Source organism: Primulina tabacum, chromosome 14 (assembly GCF_025594145.1).
Source record: "Primulina tabacum isolate GXHZ01 chromosome 14, ASM2559414v2, whole genome shotgun sequence".
Classification (NCBI taxonomy): Eukaryota; Viridiplantae; Streptophyta; class Magnoliopsida; order Lamiales; family Gesneriaceae; genus Primulina; species Primulina tabacum.
Genome location: NC_134563.1, coordinates 33,782,638 through 33,799,300, shown reverse-complemented (window position 1 = coordinate 33,799,300; position 16,663 = coordinate 33,782,638). Strand labels below are relative to the sequence as shown.

General features: G+C 32.2%; 3 protein-coding genes and 1 long non-coding RNA gene across 6 annotated transcripts in view; 3 read left to right on the top strand and 1 right to left on the bottom strand.

Moving 5' to 3' along the window:
* LOC142525218 (small ribosomal subunit protein eS27y) overlaps positions 1-16,663 on the top strand; it is an 89,069-nt gene that overhangs the window by 33 nt on the left and 72,373 nt on the right. The gene's annotated exons all lie outside the window — the stretch shown is intronic.
* LOC142524897 (WRKY transcription factor 55-like) lies at positions 5,599-10,028 on the top strand. Its single transcript, XM_075629055.1, has 3 exons — positions 5,599-6,133; positions 6,791-6,919; positions 9,390-10,028. Exons 1-3 carry the CDS (start codon positions 5,640-5,642, stop codon positions 9,814-9,816), a joined length of 1,050 nt encoding a protein of 349 aa, XP_075485170.1. The 5' UTR covers positions 5,599-5,639; the 3' UTR covers positions 9,817-10,028.
* On the top strand, positions 11,351-16,057 carry LOC142524331 (transcription elongation factor TFIIS-like). Of its 3 annotated transcripts, none has more exons than XM_075628278.1 (3): positions 11,351-11,488; positions 11,980-12,193; positions 14,847-16,057. In XM_075628278.1, the coding sequence occupies exons 2-3, from the start codon at positions 12,044-12,046 to the stop codon at positions 15,837-15,839; spliced, it is 1,143 nt and encodes a 380-aa protein (XP_075484393.1). In that variant the 5' UTR covers positions 11,351-11,488; positions 11,980-12,043; the 3' UTR covers positions 15,840-16,057. The 3 variants fall into 3 exon arrangements, with proteins under 3 accessions (XP_075484393.1, XP_075484392.1, XP_075484394.1); XM_075628277.1 differs by having other exon boundaries at positions 11,353-11,488; positions 12,019-12,193; XM_075628279.1 differs by lacking the exons at positions 11,351-11,488; positions 11,980-12,193 and adding an exon at positions 13,557-13,830.
* Positions 12,254-13,139, bottom strand: LOC142524332 (uncharacterized). Its single transcript, XR_012814870.1, has 2 exons — positions 13,021-13,139; positions 12,254-12,738 (listed from the first exon to the last, which is right to left on the bottom strand). It is a non-coding gene; the product is annotated as an uncharacterized LOC142524332 (long non-coding RNA).

Genomic DNA, 16,663 nt, shown 5'->3' with positions numbered 1-16,663 from the left:
TGTTGAGATATTTTGTTAATTTTTAAACACATAATGCATGTTTTCTGTTTGCTTAGATTACTTAGTTTGAAGTGACTTACAAAATATTAAAAAAATTGAAATATTTCTTCGTTTTTACCTTATGTCTCAGAATATCAAGAGATAATATTTTTTATTTATTGGGGCAAATGTATTTCCAAACTTCTGTCTATAAATCAATATTTAATTTTTTTACGACATTATTATATTCTCTACTCAATTTTTTTTTACTTAGATTGATAGAAGGCATTTTAATTTGAGTTTTTATTTTCTAGCTTATATTATTTTTGTAATATTATTTATTATGAAAATAATAGGTGAACTACAAAATTTGGTAGGTCTAAGAGTCTTCTGATGAACGACAAATATGGATAAATTATTAAAATATATAATATCCAGTAGATTTTTGGCATGCGATTTTGTTCTAATTCAATGATTATGCATGATTCTAAATTTTAATTATATCACAAGTTAACGCATGCTTTGTTGTTGCTATATATATTTTGTCAATAGTATAATATTTTTCTATGGTTTAAGAAAAATTGTGTGACTTTGAATTATATTTTTACGGCTGCTTTTCTAAATGGTTTTATTATGATTTCAAGGCACCATTTTTCATTTGTGTTTTTTTAAAGAAGTGGAATGAATATCTATAAAACGATGACATTAATAAGGTGTCTTCTCTTTATTTGAAAAAAAATATTGGAAAATTTATACAAATTGTGAATAATATGAGTTAATATTTAATTTGAGAGTGATTTGTGCTTTTTATTGCTCGTATATACTTCAATTTCTTTGTTATTGTACTAAATAAATTATTTTTAAACTTTGAGTTATCATTTTTTTATCGAGGTTGTTTGTGTTATGATTTTTTTATTCGTTTTGGTTAGTATTGTTGGCGGTAATTGATTTTTCTGATATTATATGATGTGTCTTATTGTTTATATAAAAATAAGTATGAAAGTATACCAATCAAAGCCACGTATTTTGGGTCTTCTGTTCTACGAAGAGAATAATAAATGGTTTCTGTAAATTATATAATTTCTTAGTTTTTCATACATATAATCTACGAAATGCGTCAAATTTTGAACAAAAAAGTTAAGACAAACATAGTGGATGAAAAAAAAAAGACATGTTAAATAAAAAAAAATAATGTTGTGTATTACTATGTTGGGTGCAATAATTGTCCCTGCTTGGTAGAGGCGTCGAACCGTGGTGCTTGAGCTGCTGTGCGGTTTAAAAGATTTGAGTTGCACCATTACTACTAGCTATAGCTTTGGTAAAGCGGCAAGCGCTCGGCCCTACAATTGGTATCAGAGTCAAGGTCACGGGTTCGATTCCCATTGATTGCAAGGAGTGCAATTATTGGGAGGGATATTGTCGGGTGCAATAATTGTCCCTGCTTGGTAGATCGGCCGAACCGTGGTGCTTGAGCTGTTGTACGGTTTAAAAGATTTGAGTTGCACCATTACTACTATCTATAGATTTTGGTAAAGCGGCAAGCGCGGTCCTATATACTATGTCCTAATTTCTGTATGATATAATTCAAGCACATTTTTTTATAGATATTTGAAATTAAGTCCAACTAAGTAACATGAAACATATACATATATATTAAATCATATTTAAAGCGAAATATTAAGATCAAGAATGATTCAGATTTAAATTTAAACGAAGCACAATGAAGAAGAAATTGAAGAATTGTATGGGTACGTTAAGTGTTATATATTGATTATGTTGTTACTTCATGGTTGTGCGACATATGGATGTCATATAAAATGTCAATATTTATCAATAAAATAGTTTTCAAAAAGAAAAAATTCTTCATTCAGAAAAAGAAATACATAAAAAACAAATTGTGCATAATTCTCATTCTATTTATAATGGTACGAGAACAATTCTAAAGCTTTGTTGACACAATATAATAGATCAATTTTGTGCATTTTATTGAGACATTAAGCCAATTTCACTTTATTTCCTCCAATATTATCTCGATGTATTTCGATGTGACTACGAGATTGTTTTTGTCTCTTTTTTTAGTCAAAGTATCTAACCAGCTAATTCATAACATATATGATGGTAGCATAGAAAACTCCTCGTCAAATAAATTCACTTAGCCAACTATTGAAATTCAAATAAAATTCTACAATATTTCATCAAATTAATTTTGACTATCATAAAATGCTCATGAAATCTAAATGGTTATATTATTAAATGTGATATTGAATAAGACAAATACTTTGACATATATTTGAATGATATCTCATATGCATATCTTAATTACATTATTCGTATCTCTTCTCAAGATTTTTAAAATACAATAATTAATTTTGTACATCGTTCCACAAGATATAAAATATTATAAAACAAAATATAAACTCGATAGAAGAAAATTTGTTTTGTTTCAATGAATAATACAATATTATGTTCTAAACGCAACAAATGAGATTGAAACTATATCAACCTTATGACATGATGCATGCAATCATTATTTCAAAGCTTTCAAAAAACGACGATCAATATGACTTTCTTGAATTGCGTCAAATTAAATGAGGACACAATTTTAAAATATATCCATTTGAAGAGATTTCAAGTATTTTTCTCACAATGATTGAGAAATAGTTGTTAAAAATTTATTAACCTTATAGCTATATGTTTATAATATTGATACTAAATATATAAAAATGATATCACAAATATCACAATATTTGAAGAAGGTGCAACACCATTCATTGATTTTGTTGTTGAAGAATATATAAGTTATACATACTTTTAGTCACAGTGAAAACTTATCGCGAGTAAAAGCATTTTTTCTTAGGATTTATAGTTGATGATTGTCAAAAGCTGAAAAATCATTTAACAACAAAAAAGATAGTCGGAAAAATAAGATTATCAGATAAAAACAATGTAGAAAACCGAAAAAATGTCGTGATAAAGAAGCAAACTATGAGCATGTCAGATCCCGGATAAGGATTGTAAATAACATAATATATGTTAAAGACGATCAGATACTTGCTGAGCATACCAAAATAGTTATATGCATATTATAACAAACTACGACAAAGAGTTGTTGAGTTCTCAAAATCAACCAAGAAGCATATTGGAAAGTGTTTGAGTGGATAAGATAATTTCTCTTATTCATATACCGTCTATGGTCATGATTTTTTATTTTTTATGGCTTAGTTTGTTTCAGTTGATAAATGTTATTAGCCATGTTTTAATTCATTTAAATATTATCAAAATTTCGTACATATATTTTCAACAGTTTAGGTTTTTACGTGCAACGCACGTGCATTTTTCTAGTTTGATTAAAAAAATATGACAATAACTCCTGGCAGAGGCGTTTGGCTATCTTTGTTGTCTTCTTGTAGTGTTCATTGCAATGTTGAGCTCGGCAAGTTTGCAGCCAGAAACCTCGTCAAAATAGATATAAACCGAGGCAACAATTATGTTCCACTGTTAAACTTGTATATAGATACTGGACTGCAGGGAAAAGCTGTAAATTTGAGAGCATTGATGAGGGAGAAAGGACTGACGAAGATCCCTGGATGCAGTTGGGTTGAAGCGAAAAATAAGGTTGATGTTTTTTTTTCTACTCGGGGGATTCGTCATCTAGTAGAGTTATGATTTATGAGACGCTCGATAATCTTAAGAATTGCAATAAGGACATTAGTATGGAAGCAGGTAAGATATTATTCGAGCCAGGATGAGGTATGTAATCTTCAGGCGTTTTGTGGTGGTGATAAGTCTTGGACCAGCACTTGCTTGCGGGTATTGGTTCTTGAATTGTTAGAGCAGTTGCCGAATGAGATTGTTGGGTCTGTACGAGCATCATTTGTCCTGCGGTGCTGCATGGTTACAAATGGCTCATCGTGATCAAAATATGATACTCGAATCTTTACGTGATTTGAAAATCGCGCACTTGCCACACAACTACTGAGCTTCTACCCACATCCAGTTTCTTCAAAATCGACAAGCTTTTCGAGAAATGTGGTTTTGTATACTGGCTGATGTATGATATAGATAATTTAGAACGAACCCTGTATAAAAAACTTCACCATGTCTACATACATTTGAACATGTCCATCTTTTAGATGCTTATGGAAACAATCAAGCAGCGACTTCGATCCGGTTGAGTTCTTGCTTATTGTAATTTGTACGTGTACATGCTCATGCAAAACAACTATATATATATATATATATGTATATATATAATTTTATCTTTTTGATATCATATTCAAAGGGGGAGGACTCGAACTCGAGTTTGTACACCTGGAATTCTAGATGAGACTACTGTGCCAAGCCCCGGGTCTCATGCAAAACTATATTTAAGTTCATAAATAAAGCTAGAGCTAAAAAAAAAAATTAAGTTACATTAAGTTCATATCGATTTTCGTTCGTCCAAAGCATGCGACGAAGACAAACATCCTTAGTCATCACCTACTCCATCTCCACCTGTATACAATATGGATGACAATGACAAATGCAAAAAAAAAAAAGTAATACTTCACAGTTGTCTTTACAATAAATGTGCTTCATTATCTGTACCAATCAATTTGAAATAATCTAGGAGTGGTTTATTCTCAGTCTGTGTTGACGAGGACATTCATGCCCGAAGTTACAAGGAACAAGGAAAAATAAAATAAAACTGACTTCTACTGTTTAAATTACGAGCAACCACCTTAAAAACGCTTTTGAATATTTCACTCGCAAAATTCTCCTCTTTTTTGGGAACTTCGGTTTCATTTAATTGAAAATAGAGTAGGTCTCTTGTGAGACGGTCTCACGAATCTTTATCTGTGAGACGGATCAACCCTACTGATATTCACAATAAAAAGTAATACTGTTAGCATAAAAAGTAATACTTTTTCATGGATGACCCAAATAAGATATATGTCTCACAAAATACGATATGTGAGACCGTCTCACACAAGTTTTTATCTTTAAAGTATGTAATGTGTAATTCAATTTGGGGAGACTTTGGATGAGAATTTATTAGGTATCCTTTTATTTTTAATGATGATGAAATCTACTGTACTATTTATGTCTTTTGGTTAAAAACTAACTTTTGAGATGACATCTACTTGATAATCTGTTACAAATATGCTACGTTGAATATTAAAATTAACAAAGAGTAGCTTATAAAACGAGGTATATCATTCATTAGTCAAATCTTTCGAGATGATATATTTCTTGATAATATGTTACCAATGTTCTATATCGAATATTAAAATTAAAAATAATAAAAAAATAGCTGGTAAAGCCACGAGTGTGAGCTTGCTTTATTATTAGCTGGACATTTGTGGCATTTTATTGGGGCACACTTTTGATTGGGAAGCCGAGTCTTCTCGTGGACTCCCTAGGAAGGACTATGAAAATGGCCCAAGAAATAATGACCAATGACCCAGTCATGATTTCTTAATGCTTCTTGCGTATTGAACACATGTGAATACTTTGAATATTTGGTTCAATTTCCTGAGGCAGTAACCCAGAAGCACACTGCGTGGACCCTTTTTCCCTCTCATATTATTTATACACTCGATCCCAGATATGTTTTTCAAATCCAAATACAGAGAGAAAATAACAACAAAGAGAAAAAAGATTAATCAAAAGTACTGCAGATGGACGATAGCTTAAAATCAATGGTTTTACATGGGTGTCATTTGGCTACAGTTCTTGAACAGAACTTGCCAATTTTAGTAAACCAACCAGATATTCTGGTGAAATCTTGTGAAGAAATAGTCTCTGTGTTCAGCAATGTGAAGGAAAGAGTCCTTTATGTGGGACAAATGGGTGTTCAAGAGCTGCATGGGTTCGAGATTGGAGGGGGAACTCGAGAGCATTCAATGGCTTCGCTTGATGCTCAAGCTGCAATCCCAGAAGGTGGAAGCGCGTATGTTAAACGCCTCGATGACGTGCCGGAGAGAAGTGAAATGATCAAAGGAATGTTCCTTCATGATGAGTGGCAGCGGCGGCAGCTGGGCTTGGAGTTGATGATCGGTGAAATGCACGGCGGCGTTGGAGGGGATATTACTGGTGGTTCGAGTGGAGGAATTGGCGGTGAGACTACACTGGATTTCAGCGCAGCCACCTCTTCTCAGAGACAGGGATCGAGGTGAGAAACCTTAATTTTTCCAAAATATGAATAATCCTGCATGGTTTTATTCGATTATTTATATTCACTTCCTTTATAAAATTATATTTAAAACGTACCTATCCTCCCTTAGGTATATACACGTCTCTTTACAAAAAAAATTATGATTTTAGTTTAATACATTTAAAAGTTTTTTGCTAAAGTTTAAGCTGCATGCAGCATTATTTGTTGGAAATTATATAATATTATCTTTGTAATGAAAGTTATTTACAATCATTTTCATAACAAAATCGTTATCTATGAGACGTGTTAACCCTACCGATATTCACAATGAAAAGTAATATTTTTTCATGGATGACCCAAATAAGAGATATGTCTCACAAAATAAGACCTGTAAGATCGTCTCACACAAGTTTTTACCCAAAATTTTAGAGGAAAAAATTTGTAACTTGCATATGATTCCCTGACGGTTTTTATTGCATGTATATATTATTAGTAGCAAACATGCATGCAATCACAAACTATAAGAAGACTTCGGGACAGATGAAAATCAGATATCTATTTATAGATATTTATAGAGTCTACAAATTGTAAAAATTTATAGAAAGAATATTTGAAAATAATATAGGATTTTTTTCCTAAGTTTTTTCCCTAATATTTTACTCAATTAAACCACAGGAAGAATGAACCAGACAGAGTAGTGAAAAGGATAGCTGCTCCTCACGGTAACTCGGATACTCCACCCGAAGATGGTTTCACTTGGAAGAAATACGGTCAAAAAGAAATCTTGGGACGCGTATATCAAAGGTATTTAGTTTTTTTAATATATACACTCGTCATGTTCACTTATATGCCTACTAATAAGGTGACATTCATATATTGAATGTAATGAAATATATCCAAATTATTCATTCATATAATATATGAGTGTCATCTTATTGATAGACATAGAGATATGCATGATATCGAAACTATATATGTAGTATTAGTTTACATTACTATATATAATATTTAGAATAGAAAGTAGATTATTTAGATTTCAACAGAACATGGAACTTGGAAACTTGGACGCAGCTTAGTTCTATTAATTTTAACAGAATAATAATAGTTCAACTTCTCGTGTAACAAAATTGTCAAACTAAGAAGCCTAAGGATGTCCGAGTTGGTACAATGGATGAACATTTGACCAATAGTCATGAGTTCAATTTCTACTATCAACACTTTATCGAGCGAGCTTGTCACACGAGGTTTGTCCAATGGTTTACTTGACTAACGTGCTTTGTAGTCCATTGCAATTGTTTCGAAGTTTGCCCAGTGTGCACCGAATGGTAGCGGCTGTGAGTTTCCATGTCATAGAAAATTAGTCGTCAAATTAATTATTTAATAATTATATTTAACATTTATGATGGATTATTCTTTATTTATTTTTATCAGATAAGATATAGGGTCGAAATTAATTTATAAAAATCAAGTATTATAAGGTATATACAAATCAAGTATTCAATAGCCCATTAATGCGTTTTAAATGGTAAAATTTATATTTTAAAAATATTTCGTGTATGAATTCACATTGACCCGTTCCTCATTTCAACCACGCTCTTGATATCTTGGTTCACTAATTGTATATTTTATTTTACCCAAATAAACGAACAAGCCTAAAATATTTAACCCTAGCTAGGATCCAGGTAAACTGTAAAACGACAACTATAATACAAAATCGATGTACTTACGCATGCGTTGTGTGCGTGTATAATCTTTTTTCTTATTAATTCGATTTATATTAAAATAAGAGTCATATTATAATCGTAGAAATTAGTGAAGATCATAGTATAATTAGAAAAGATAATATTGAAAATAAGCGACAATTTTGTGAAAGAAATGTCAAACTTGATCCTCTTCATCAAGGATCTCGGATGAGGGACGTGAGAGAGCCGCCAACTCCAACTACTATCCATGTATGATCCAAATTAGATCTAACCACGTGTCCATCCTATGTTACGCGGGTAATTGAGAACAAAATGTTAATGTTTTTTTTTTGTCTATGCTGGCTAGATTCTTTATATATATGTATATATATATATATATATATATATATATATATATATATATATATATATATATATGACCAAATAACTATCCCAGTAGCAAAATCATCGAACATTTTGAAATCGTCAAGGCACGATTATTTTACTTTCAACGTAAAAGTCGCGTTTCAATTTTTATATTTTTTTGAATCGTAGAAAAGTTTCAATTTCACGAGGTCTGTAAGCGACGATTTTGAAGTTGACAGAATGAAATAATGTTGAAAGAGTCAAGGTCCACCTCATGCTTTGTAGGGGAAACTAACGTTGAATTTGAATATATTTCATAGTGAACATAATTATATCTTATATTATCATTCAAATGTTTTTTTTTTATTGAAAGTCTCATATTTGATCTATTATTTTTTGTAGTTACGTGAAGAATATCTGGAATAAATCACTTATTTATTGGTAAAAAATTTACCAAAAACAACATTCCTATAAATTTGTATAAGACAGACACTATGACATAGTTTGGTACACATGATAGGATAAACATGTGATATATAATATAAAAATAAGTCAAGGACAAATAAGATGCATGATATTATATTTAATGTTTGATATGCTTTTAATAAGAGTGATTAAATTTATATATTAGATTCTAATGACAAAATTAACCTTATCATAATAAATTTTATAATTTCAAAGTTGTTGATTGAGTTCATATTTCTTATCTGTTCATGCGCCGACAATGCTTGCATGATTTATTTATGTTTACCTAATTGTATATATTATATAATACGATAATCGAGCTCTTGATTTTGTGATTCAAGTCAAATATCAATTTTTAATGTTAATCGAGTTATGCTAATAATTTTATTGATATTTATAAAAATCATTTATATAATTATCTCGAGTTCATTTATATAATTATCATATTATATAATATATAAAAATAAATAAAAATATTTATTTGATTTTAATTTCTATCTATTATCAATCACTCTCTTATCCAGTGTATCAAACTATACTTAAATATAAAATTAATATCGTTTTAGATCTCGTGTTTTAAAAATCAGACATGCATAAAATTTTCTACCAGAAGAGGTAAATGTGCCTGAATTTTTATACATATTTAACAACACCATATATTAAAACTTAAATTCTCAAAAATTAATGACAAAGGACTCGAAATTTTTTTCTTACAATATCAATTGATTTTATTTTTTATTTTAAATCTTTTTTCATTGCAGGAATTACTACATATGCACACATCATAAACTACACAATTGCCCCGCCAAGAAGCAAGTTCAAAGACTCGACCACGAACCCTTCATATTCGAGGTCACATATCGAAACAACCACACCTGCCGCGTGTCCTCTGCCGCCACGCCGGTGCTGATACCACCCTCCACCATCGCACCGCCGCCTCCTTTCCCTACATCACTTGTCTCCATGAATATCTTCCACCACCTTGGAGGTCATGTTCCTGCTACCTCCTCCGGAATGGAGGCCGGAAGCAGAGGTGGCAGCGGGCAGTTCAACGACTTTCAGGCCGTGGCGGATATGGCGGATGCTATGTTTAATTCTGGTAGCAGCAGCACCAATAGCATGGATCTTATCTTCTCCTCCATGGATGAGTACCATAAGTGGGACTCTGCCGAAGAAAAGAAAGATTAGTAAATTTACTAAGCTAGCCAATTAATTGATTAATTATATTTTTTGACGGGTAAGTTTAATTTTCATCTTTAATTATTTATTTGATTAAATTTAATTTGTGGTTAAGAAAATAACAAGATAATTAATGATTTAATTATAGATATATAAGTAGATATTGGTTAATTATACAATGAAATTGATTATTGTCGAATTATGTACTTAAATATCCATAATTCATTCAACATAAAGTGCCTTCTTTGTTTATATGTCTCCTATACATTGTGCAATTTATTTTCTTATAAATTTTTTAATATTACAAAATTTAGTTTTCAATTTATCGATTGCAATGAGGAAAGAATCGATAGTAGATACAAAATCGTAAACTTAAAAGAAAAAGAAAAAGAAAAAGATTGACTCGGAGTTAATTTAGGAGTAGGTCTCTTGTGAGAAGGTCTCACAAATCTTTATTTGTGAAACGAGTCAACTCTGCCTATATTCACAATAAAAAATAATATTTTTTCATGGATGACTCAAATAAGAGATCTGTCTCACAAAATATGATCCGTGAGATTGTCTCACACAAATTTTTGCCTTAATTTAGTTCAAAGTCATAAAAAAACAACTTAGGACAATTTTGAATGAACAATATACTAAGAACATAAATCCACACATGGGAAATTAATTACTCTAAAAATCCCTCCATTATTGGTATATGTGATATTAAACAACAAGATAATCGAGATATATAAATTAATTACTCTAAAAATCCCATGAAATCTCAAGAAAATCTTATCAATTTTGTAAGGATTTTACTTAGTTAAGTTAATTCCCATCAAATATCAATTTCACTCCTCATTTTCTATATTTATAAAATGTTTTTTTATTTAATTTAACTAGTATAAATCTATATATTTTAATAATAATAAATAACTTTGAGTAGATATTATTTTGAAATTTAATTAATAAATTATTTGACAATTAAAAATACTTTTATTTCATTTATGTTTCATTTTTTTGCTAATAGTTATTTGAATATAATAAATCTATCATTAAATTCATATTCTTATTTCATTCTAAGCAAAAACTTGTGTGAGACGGTCTCATGGATCATATTTTATGAGACATATATCTTATTTGGGTTATCCATGAAAAACTATTAATTTTTATGTTAAGAGTATTACTTTTTATTGTGAATATCGGTAAGGTTGATCTGTCTCACAGATAAAGATTCGTAAGAACGTCTCACAAAAAACCTACTATTCATTCTAAAGTCGATTCCAATTCGAACTTTATTATGTTTCAATATACCAATCATTATCTAAAATTGTATTTACAATTCCAAATCCGACCAAATCTCACGCCGCCAAACAAACGGTTTATTAAGAATCCGCATAAAAGTAATAAAATAAAATAATCGAGATACTAAATTTTTGAATAAAAAAAAATTTCTAACGAAGGATATTAACTCACAGGGGTCGTGTTTTCTCAGCCGTCGATCAAGGATATTCATCAACCAATCTACACCGTCTACGGAACAACACACGTCCCACAATAAACTCTTGCTTTTGTTCTCTCCCAAGAATATACTGTATTATATAGCAAATACACACAACAAAACAGACTGCAGTCTCGGCACGGAAACTAGGGTTTGGAGGCGAAGCTGATGCTGCGTGTGGTTTATTAGTTTTTTGAGGTTTGATTTCAGTTACCCATTGTTGTTTTCAGGTGTTACGTTTGTTTTAACATGTAATTCTTGTGAAGATCTGTTTTTCTGATTAAAAAAATTGAGAATTCATGTTTTCTGCCTTGTTTTATGTTTCTAGATTTGATTTCTCGTGCCAGTTTTCAGTTTTCGTTTCCTTTTTCTATTTTGAACGATAGGTCGTGTTGAATTCTCACGTTGGATCTTTAATTTGGTCAAATATTTGGTTTTTATGTTTGATGTTAAATCATATTGTTTATGCTTCATTTTACAGGAATTGAGTGAAATGTATGAAACTAATGCCTATATCCTCGTGGATGTTAAACTTTATTCATAGCCGTTAGAAGTGGCGTTTTCTTTCTTCAAGATCTGTTTTTTTTTTTTTTGGTTATGTGATTTGATAACTCAGAGAACCAAGTTTGGACTTTTCAGCGCTTGTTAAATTGTTGAGTAAAGATTGTCTTTTTCTTGCATATATTCAGAGGAAAGACTTCATCGTGTCTGTAATGCTTTGCATATAGAGTTATAGACAGAGATTGAGGAATAATGGAGAAGGAGCTGATCGAGCTTTTTGAGTCAGCAAAGAGAGCCGCAGATATGGCAGATAATTCACCTGGAGAAGTGGATCGGTGTGTTGATGCAATAAAACGGCTCAAGAAGTTCCCTGTCAATTATCAAGTACTTGTATCAACGCAGGTTGTTTTTCCTTCTCTTTTGTGTTGGTTTGTTTCCTTTATAGCTCTTTGTTCTTGTCGATTAATTGCTGGAGCATCAAAGATACAGATAACTGTTCTGCTATCTCAAATCTTCAATTTTGGAAGGTGAATTTAGTTGTGTTCGAGGGTACATACCTTGTTAGTCAATTCGATCAATCCGTTGTATGGATTTTAGAAAGTATCTATTCCAATCATTTAAGTTTCTTTGGTTAATTAGGAACGGGAAGTTCGTTTCCAAATGTGAATGTATTTCTAATACCGTTGTGTCTCAGCAGGTAACGTATAATTCTCCTTTTCACCACGTGTCAGTGTTTGAAGAGTTAGTACCACGTGGTCATCTTATAAGTCAAGAGGACAAAATTTAGATGTTTCTTGGGTTGCTTTCTCTTTATAATCTTCCTCCTCTTGCTTCTTTCTTACGTAAAATATTCTGCATGGACTGTGTGTCTCATGGTGTAAGTGGTGAGGGAAGTTAGATTTTGTGCTATTCACAAGGTGTATTTAGTTGTTTTAAAACATTTATAGCTCCTACATAAATAAGAAGCTGCGTAGCAGCTACAAAATACGAATTCGATAGAATATAGAATAAGGATATACAAAAAAGAACCAATCCCAATGAAAAGGCTGAATAAATTGGATTCGGAAGTAATACTACTCGCGGACTTCCTAATATAAGACCTGGTCCCAAAACGACTAAAATAAAATCATGATATGGTGCAGGTAAATCCATTTTATTTTATAGGAAAAAAAGAAATCGAAAGATTTCATGACTTTATTGACCTGACCAGGAAAAGAGAGGGTACATACCTTGTTAGTCAATTCAATCAATCCGTTATACGGATATTAGAAAGTATCTATTCCAATCATTTAAGTTTCTTTAGGTGATTAGGAATGGGAAGTTTGTTTCCAAAAATGGATGCAATCCTTTTCTCTAACGCCGTTATATGTCTCAGCTGGTAACGAATAGTTCTCCTTTTCACCACGTGTCAGTATAACCATGTGGTCATCTTATAACTTATAAGTCACAGGATAAAAATTTAGATTTTTATTGGGTTGCTTTCTCTGTATAATCCGCCTCCTCTCATTTCTTTCTTATGTGAATTTTTTTGCATGGATTGTGTCTCATGGTGTAAGTGGTGAGGGAAGTTAGATTTTGTGCTCGTCACCTGTCATCTTAGACCCTTTCCAGAGCACTATGCGTCCAATTCATGGTTTTCCACCGCTGCTGCGTTTTGACTGTTCTGGAATGGACTTGGCGGCTATTAATACAAAGTTCTATGTTGTAAAGGGTGAAGTATTGTGTTTGAATGGAAATCACCAGTTTTTCATCAATATGGAACGGGAATGGCCGCCCCTTCGTTGCCGAATGGTTTTTGAATTTGTTTTCTAAATCAAGATTTTTTAATTTTTTTCACTAAATATTTTTCCAAGATTTCCAATTTCCTGAAGTATTTATTTATTTATCTTAAAAACCCGCAATGGTCATAGCAACTGTTACATGAAATGTTAATGGAACTTAAACAGTGAATTCCATGAATACCTACATAACCGTTTTGGTGACCCATGATTCACTTGGCCACCACTCCAAGTTATGGCTGCAGGACTCCCTCTCCGCAGGTACCACCTACTAATATATGTTTACATAGATCCACGCAGAGAGGAGAAAGAGATGATATGGGCACTCTCTGAAAGATTGACTCTTTCTAAAGACAACAAGGATGATTTTCCTCTAAATATGAAAGTTTAATCTCTCCTCGTCTGTGTTGATCTTCTTTTGTCAGAAAAGGTGTTGAACTAGAAGTAGAAGTAACATCATTATTAGAAAGTCCATCATGAACAAAATATGTCTTAAAAACCTAGGTCCAGAGCTATAAATTTAAGATAAGAAAGTCTCCAAAACACTTCTCGTAATCCAGAACTTTAACATAAAAGTATTGAAATGATAAACGAGGATTAAATGGAGGAAAAGGATCAGTTTATTGGATGCGAGCCATCTGGTAGAAAGGATAATGATAGGGTGCTGAGGGTGGTACATAAAACATTAGGGGAATCTTGGATTGAAGATTGAGATGCCAATTGTATGTTTCAAGGATAGTTGTTATGGCTGTGCCCCAATTGTTGGAAATTAAGTTTGCACTTGGATAAAGGATTTGACGTTATGGATTTCAAATCCATTTGATTGTTTGGATGAATTTAAATCCATCCCTTGCAAATCCACGTAAATACAATGTTAGTCATTTCAAATACATATCTAAATCAAATCATTTCATCCAAGCGCAACGTATTAATGTAAGGATGGTTTCGTTAAAAACTGTCATTTTATATAACATATTATTTTGTATTTCTTGAAAAGGGAATTGGTTTCGCCTTGTAAGTATTGTTCTTCTTGTTGCACCATTTATGTACTGATGATCATTGAAAAGGGAATTGGATTCTTTTTTGTAAGTATTATTCTCGTTTAGACACCATTTATGTACTGATGATTATTGAAAGGAATTGGATTCTCTTATGTAAGTATTGTTCTCGTTTAGACACCATTTACGGTACATATGAATATTAGTTTATATTAGTTTTATAAGGTGAATCCAATTATTTAATTTTCATTTCTTTCTATTTAATTTTTTGTTTTTCAGGTGGGTAAACGTCTTCGCCAACTGACAAAACATAAAAGCGACAAGATCAAGTCTTTGGCTTCTGATGTGGTTGAAATTTGGAAGGGTATAATTGTTAAGGAAACAATGAATACCAAGAACGGGAGTATTAGCGATGACAAATCTGTGAAAGCTGAACCTTCCGCTGGTACAGAAACTAACGAGCACAAGAAGATTAAGAGAACGAACTCTGCTAAAATCGAGCAAAAGTCTCTGAAGAAACATGTTATGGTTGAGAGAAACGGTTACTCTGGCTCACCAAATTCTGACAAACTCATGAAGTCAGAAACTTCAGCTAGCCTTACGAGTGAAAAAATTGAACTTGTCCAGACTACAAAGAATGCGGCTGGAGAACACATACAGGTCAACATGAAAGTTAAAGAGAGAACAAGTTCTGAAATACGAAAACAGGCATCAGACCCAGTTGGTCCTCCAAAGTTCTCTTCTCTTGTTTACTGCAAAGATTCAACAAGGGACAAACTCCGAGAAATTATTGCAGAAGCTTTGTGCAAAGTTTCTGGTGAAATTGATGATGAATCGAGAGAAAAGGCAGATGCATGTGACCCTTATCGAGTTGCTGTTCTAGTGGAAACTGCAATGTTTGAGAAATGGGGCAAATCCATTGGTGCCCAGAAGTTCAAATACCGGTCCATTATTTTCAACATTAAGGATCCGCAGAACCCAGATTTTCGTAGAAAAGTCTTGCTCGGGGATATCGAGCCTCATGCCATTACTGAATTGACGCCAGAGGATATGGCTAGTGACGCAAGGCAGATTCAGAATGAAAAAATAAAAGAGAAAGCACTGTTTAACAGTCAGCGTGGAGGACCTCCAAAGGCTAGCACGAATGAGTTCACCTGCGGTAGGTGCAAGAAGAAGGAGACTACTTACTACCAGTTGCAGACGCGGAGTGCTGATGAGCCCATGACCACATTTGTAACTTGCGTAAACTGCAATAATCGCTGGAAGTTTTGATCTAACATCTAGTGAAATATGGTGCCAGATAGCAAGCTTAGCAGGGAGAGCTTATTTGCATCATTCATTCAGGTCTTTATTGGTTTATTTTTTACATGGTCTTTATTTAATAGGGGGTCTAAAAAGATGATGATTAGAACTGATATGCTGTAGAAGACTACAAATTATTAATGTCCGAAACTTTGGATCTTGTTTAGTTACCAACTGATTGCTAGCTATGTGGGTTCTAAATCTGTACTTTTAGTTGTAAATGTTCTTCAGAGATGGTGGTGAAGATTTTTAAGAGTCGGCACGTAATCTCCTAGTCCTCCAAAAAAGGAGGCAAACTGAGCTCGAGTGGTGGCAAGTGATACTGCCAAACTATTAAAAAACTCGAGTTATAAAACAGCCTACTGTAATAGCACAATCTAAAATATTTCGAGAAGTTAATGATTGGAGTATCGTTTGTATCACTGGATATAAATGTAAGTTTCATTGAAAATCTTCCTTAATCTTGGACAACAATGTGAAATCGATGAGTTTCATGTGCTACCATGTTATTAGCAGTCCGATCATCGTTTGAAACTCTGTTTTATACACCATAAATTTATGTGGAATAATAATTACGTTTGTAAAAGTGACATCCTTCCGCAAGATATTTAAATGTTTTGATTTGCTACAACCATCGTGTATCTGTGTACCCAAAGCATTTGGGGTTAAGTTTTTGGTGTTAAGCAGTGGGATGTTTTAATGTTTCTAAAAACATGCTACAACTGTGTTCGTATTTTAGATCAAAAATGTGTTGGTAACGTATTTCACGATTGAAAAACGAATTAGCATGAACT

Coding starts and splice junctions, on each gene's coding strand:
- LOC142524331 (XM_075628278.1), top strand. CDS start 12,044: ATGGAGAAGGAGCTGATCGAGCTTTTTGAGTCAGCAAAGAGAGCCGCA. Junction 12,194..14,846: donor AAGTACTTGTATCAACGCAG/GTTGTTTTTCCT, acceptor TTTGTTTTTCAG/GTGGGTAAACGTCTTCGCCA.
- LOC142524897 (XM_075629055.1), top strand. CDS start 5,640: ATGGACGATAGCTTAAAATCAATGGTTTTACATGGGTGTCATTTGGCT. Junction 6,134..6,790: donor TCTCAGAGACAGGGATCGAG/GTGAGAAACCTT, acceptor ATTAAACCACAG/GAAGAATGAACCAGACAGAG. Junction 6,920..9,389: donor TTGGGACGCGTATATCAAAG/GTATTTAGTTTT, acceptor TTTTCATTGCAG/GAATTACTACATATGCACAC.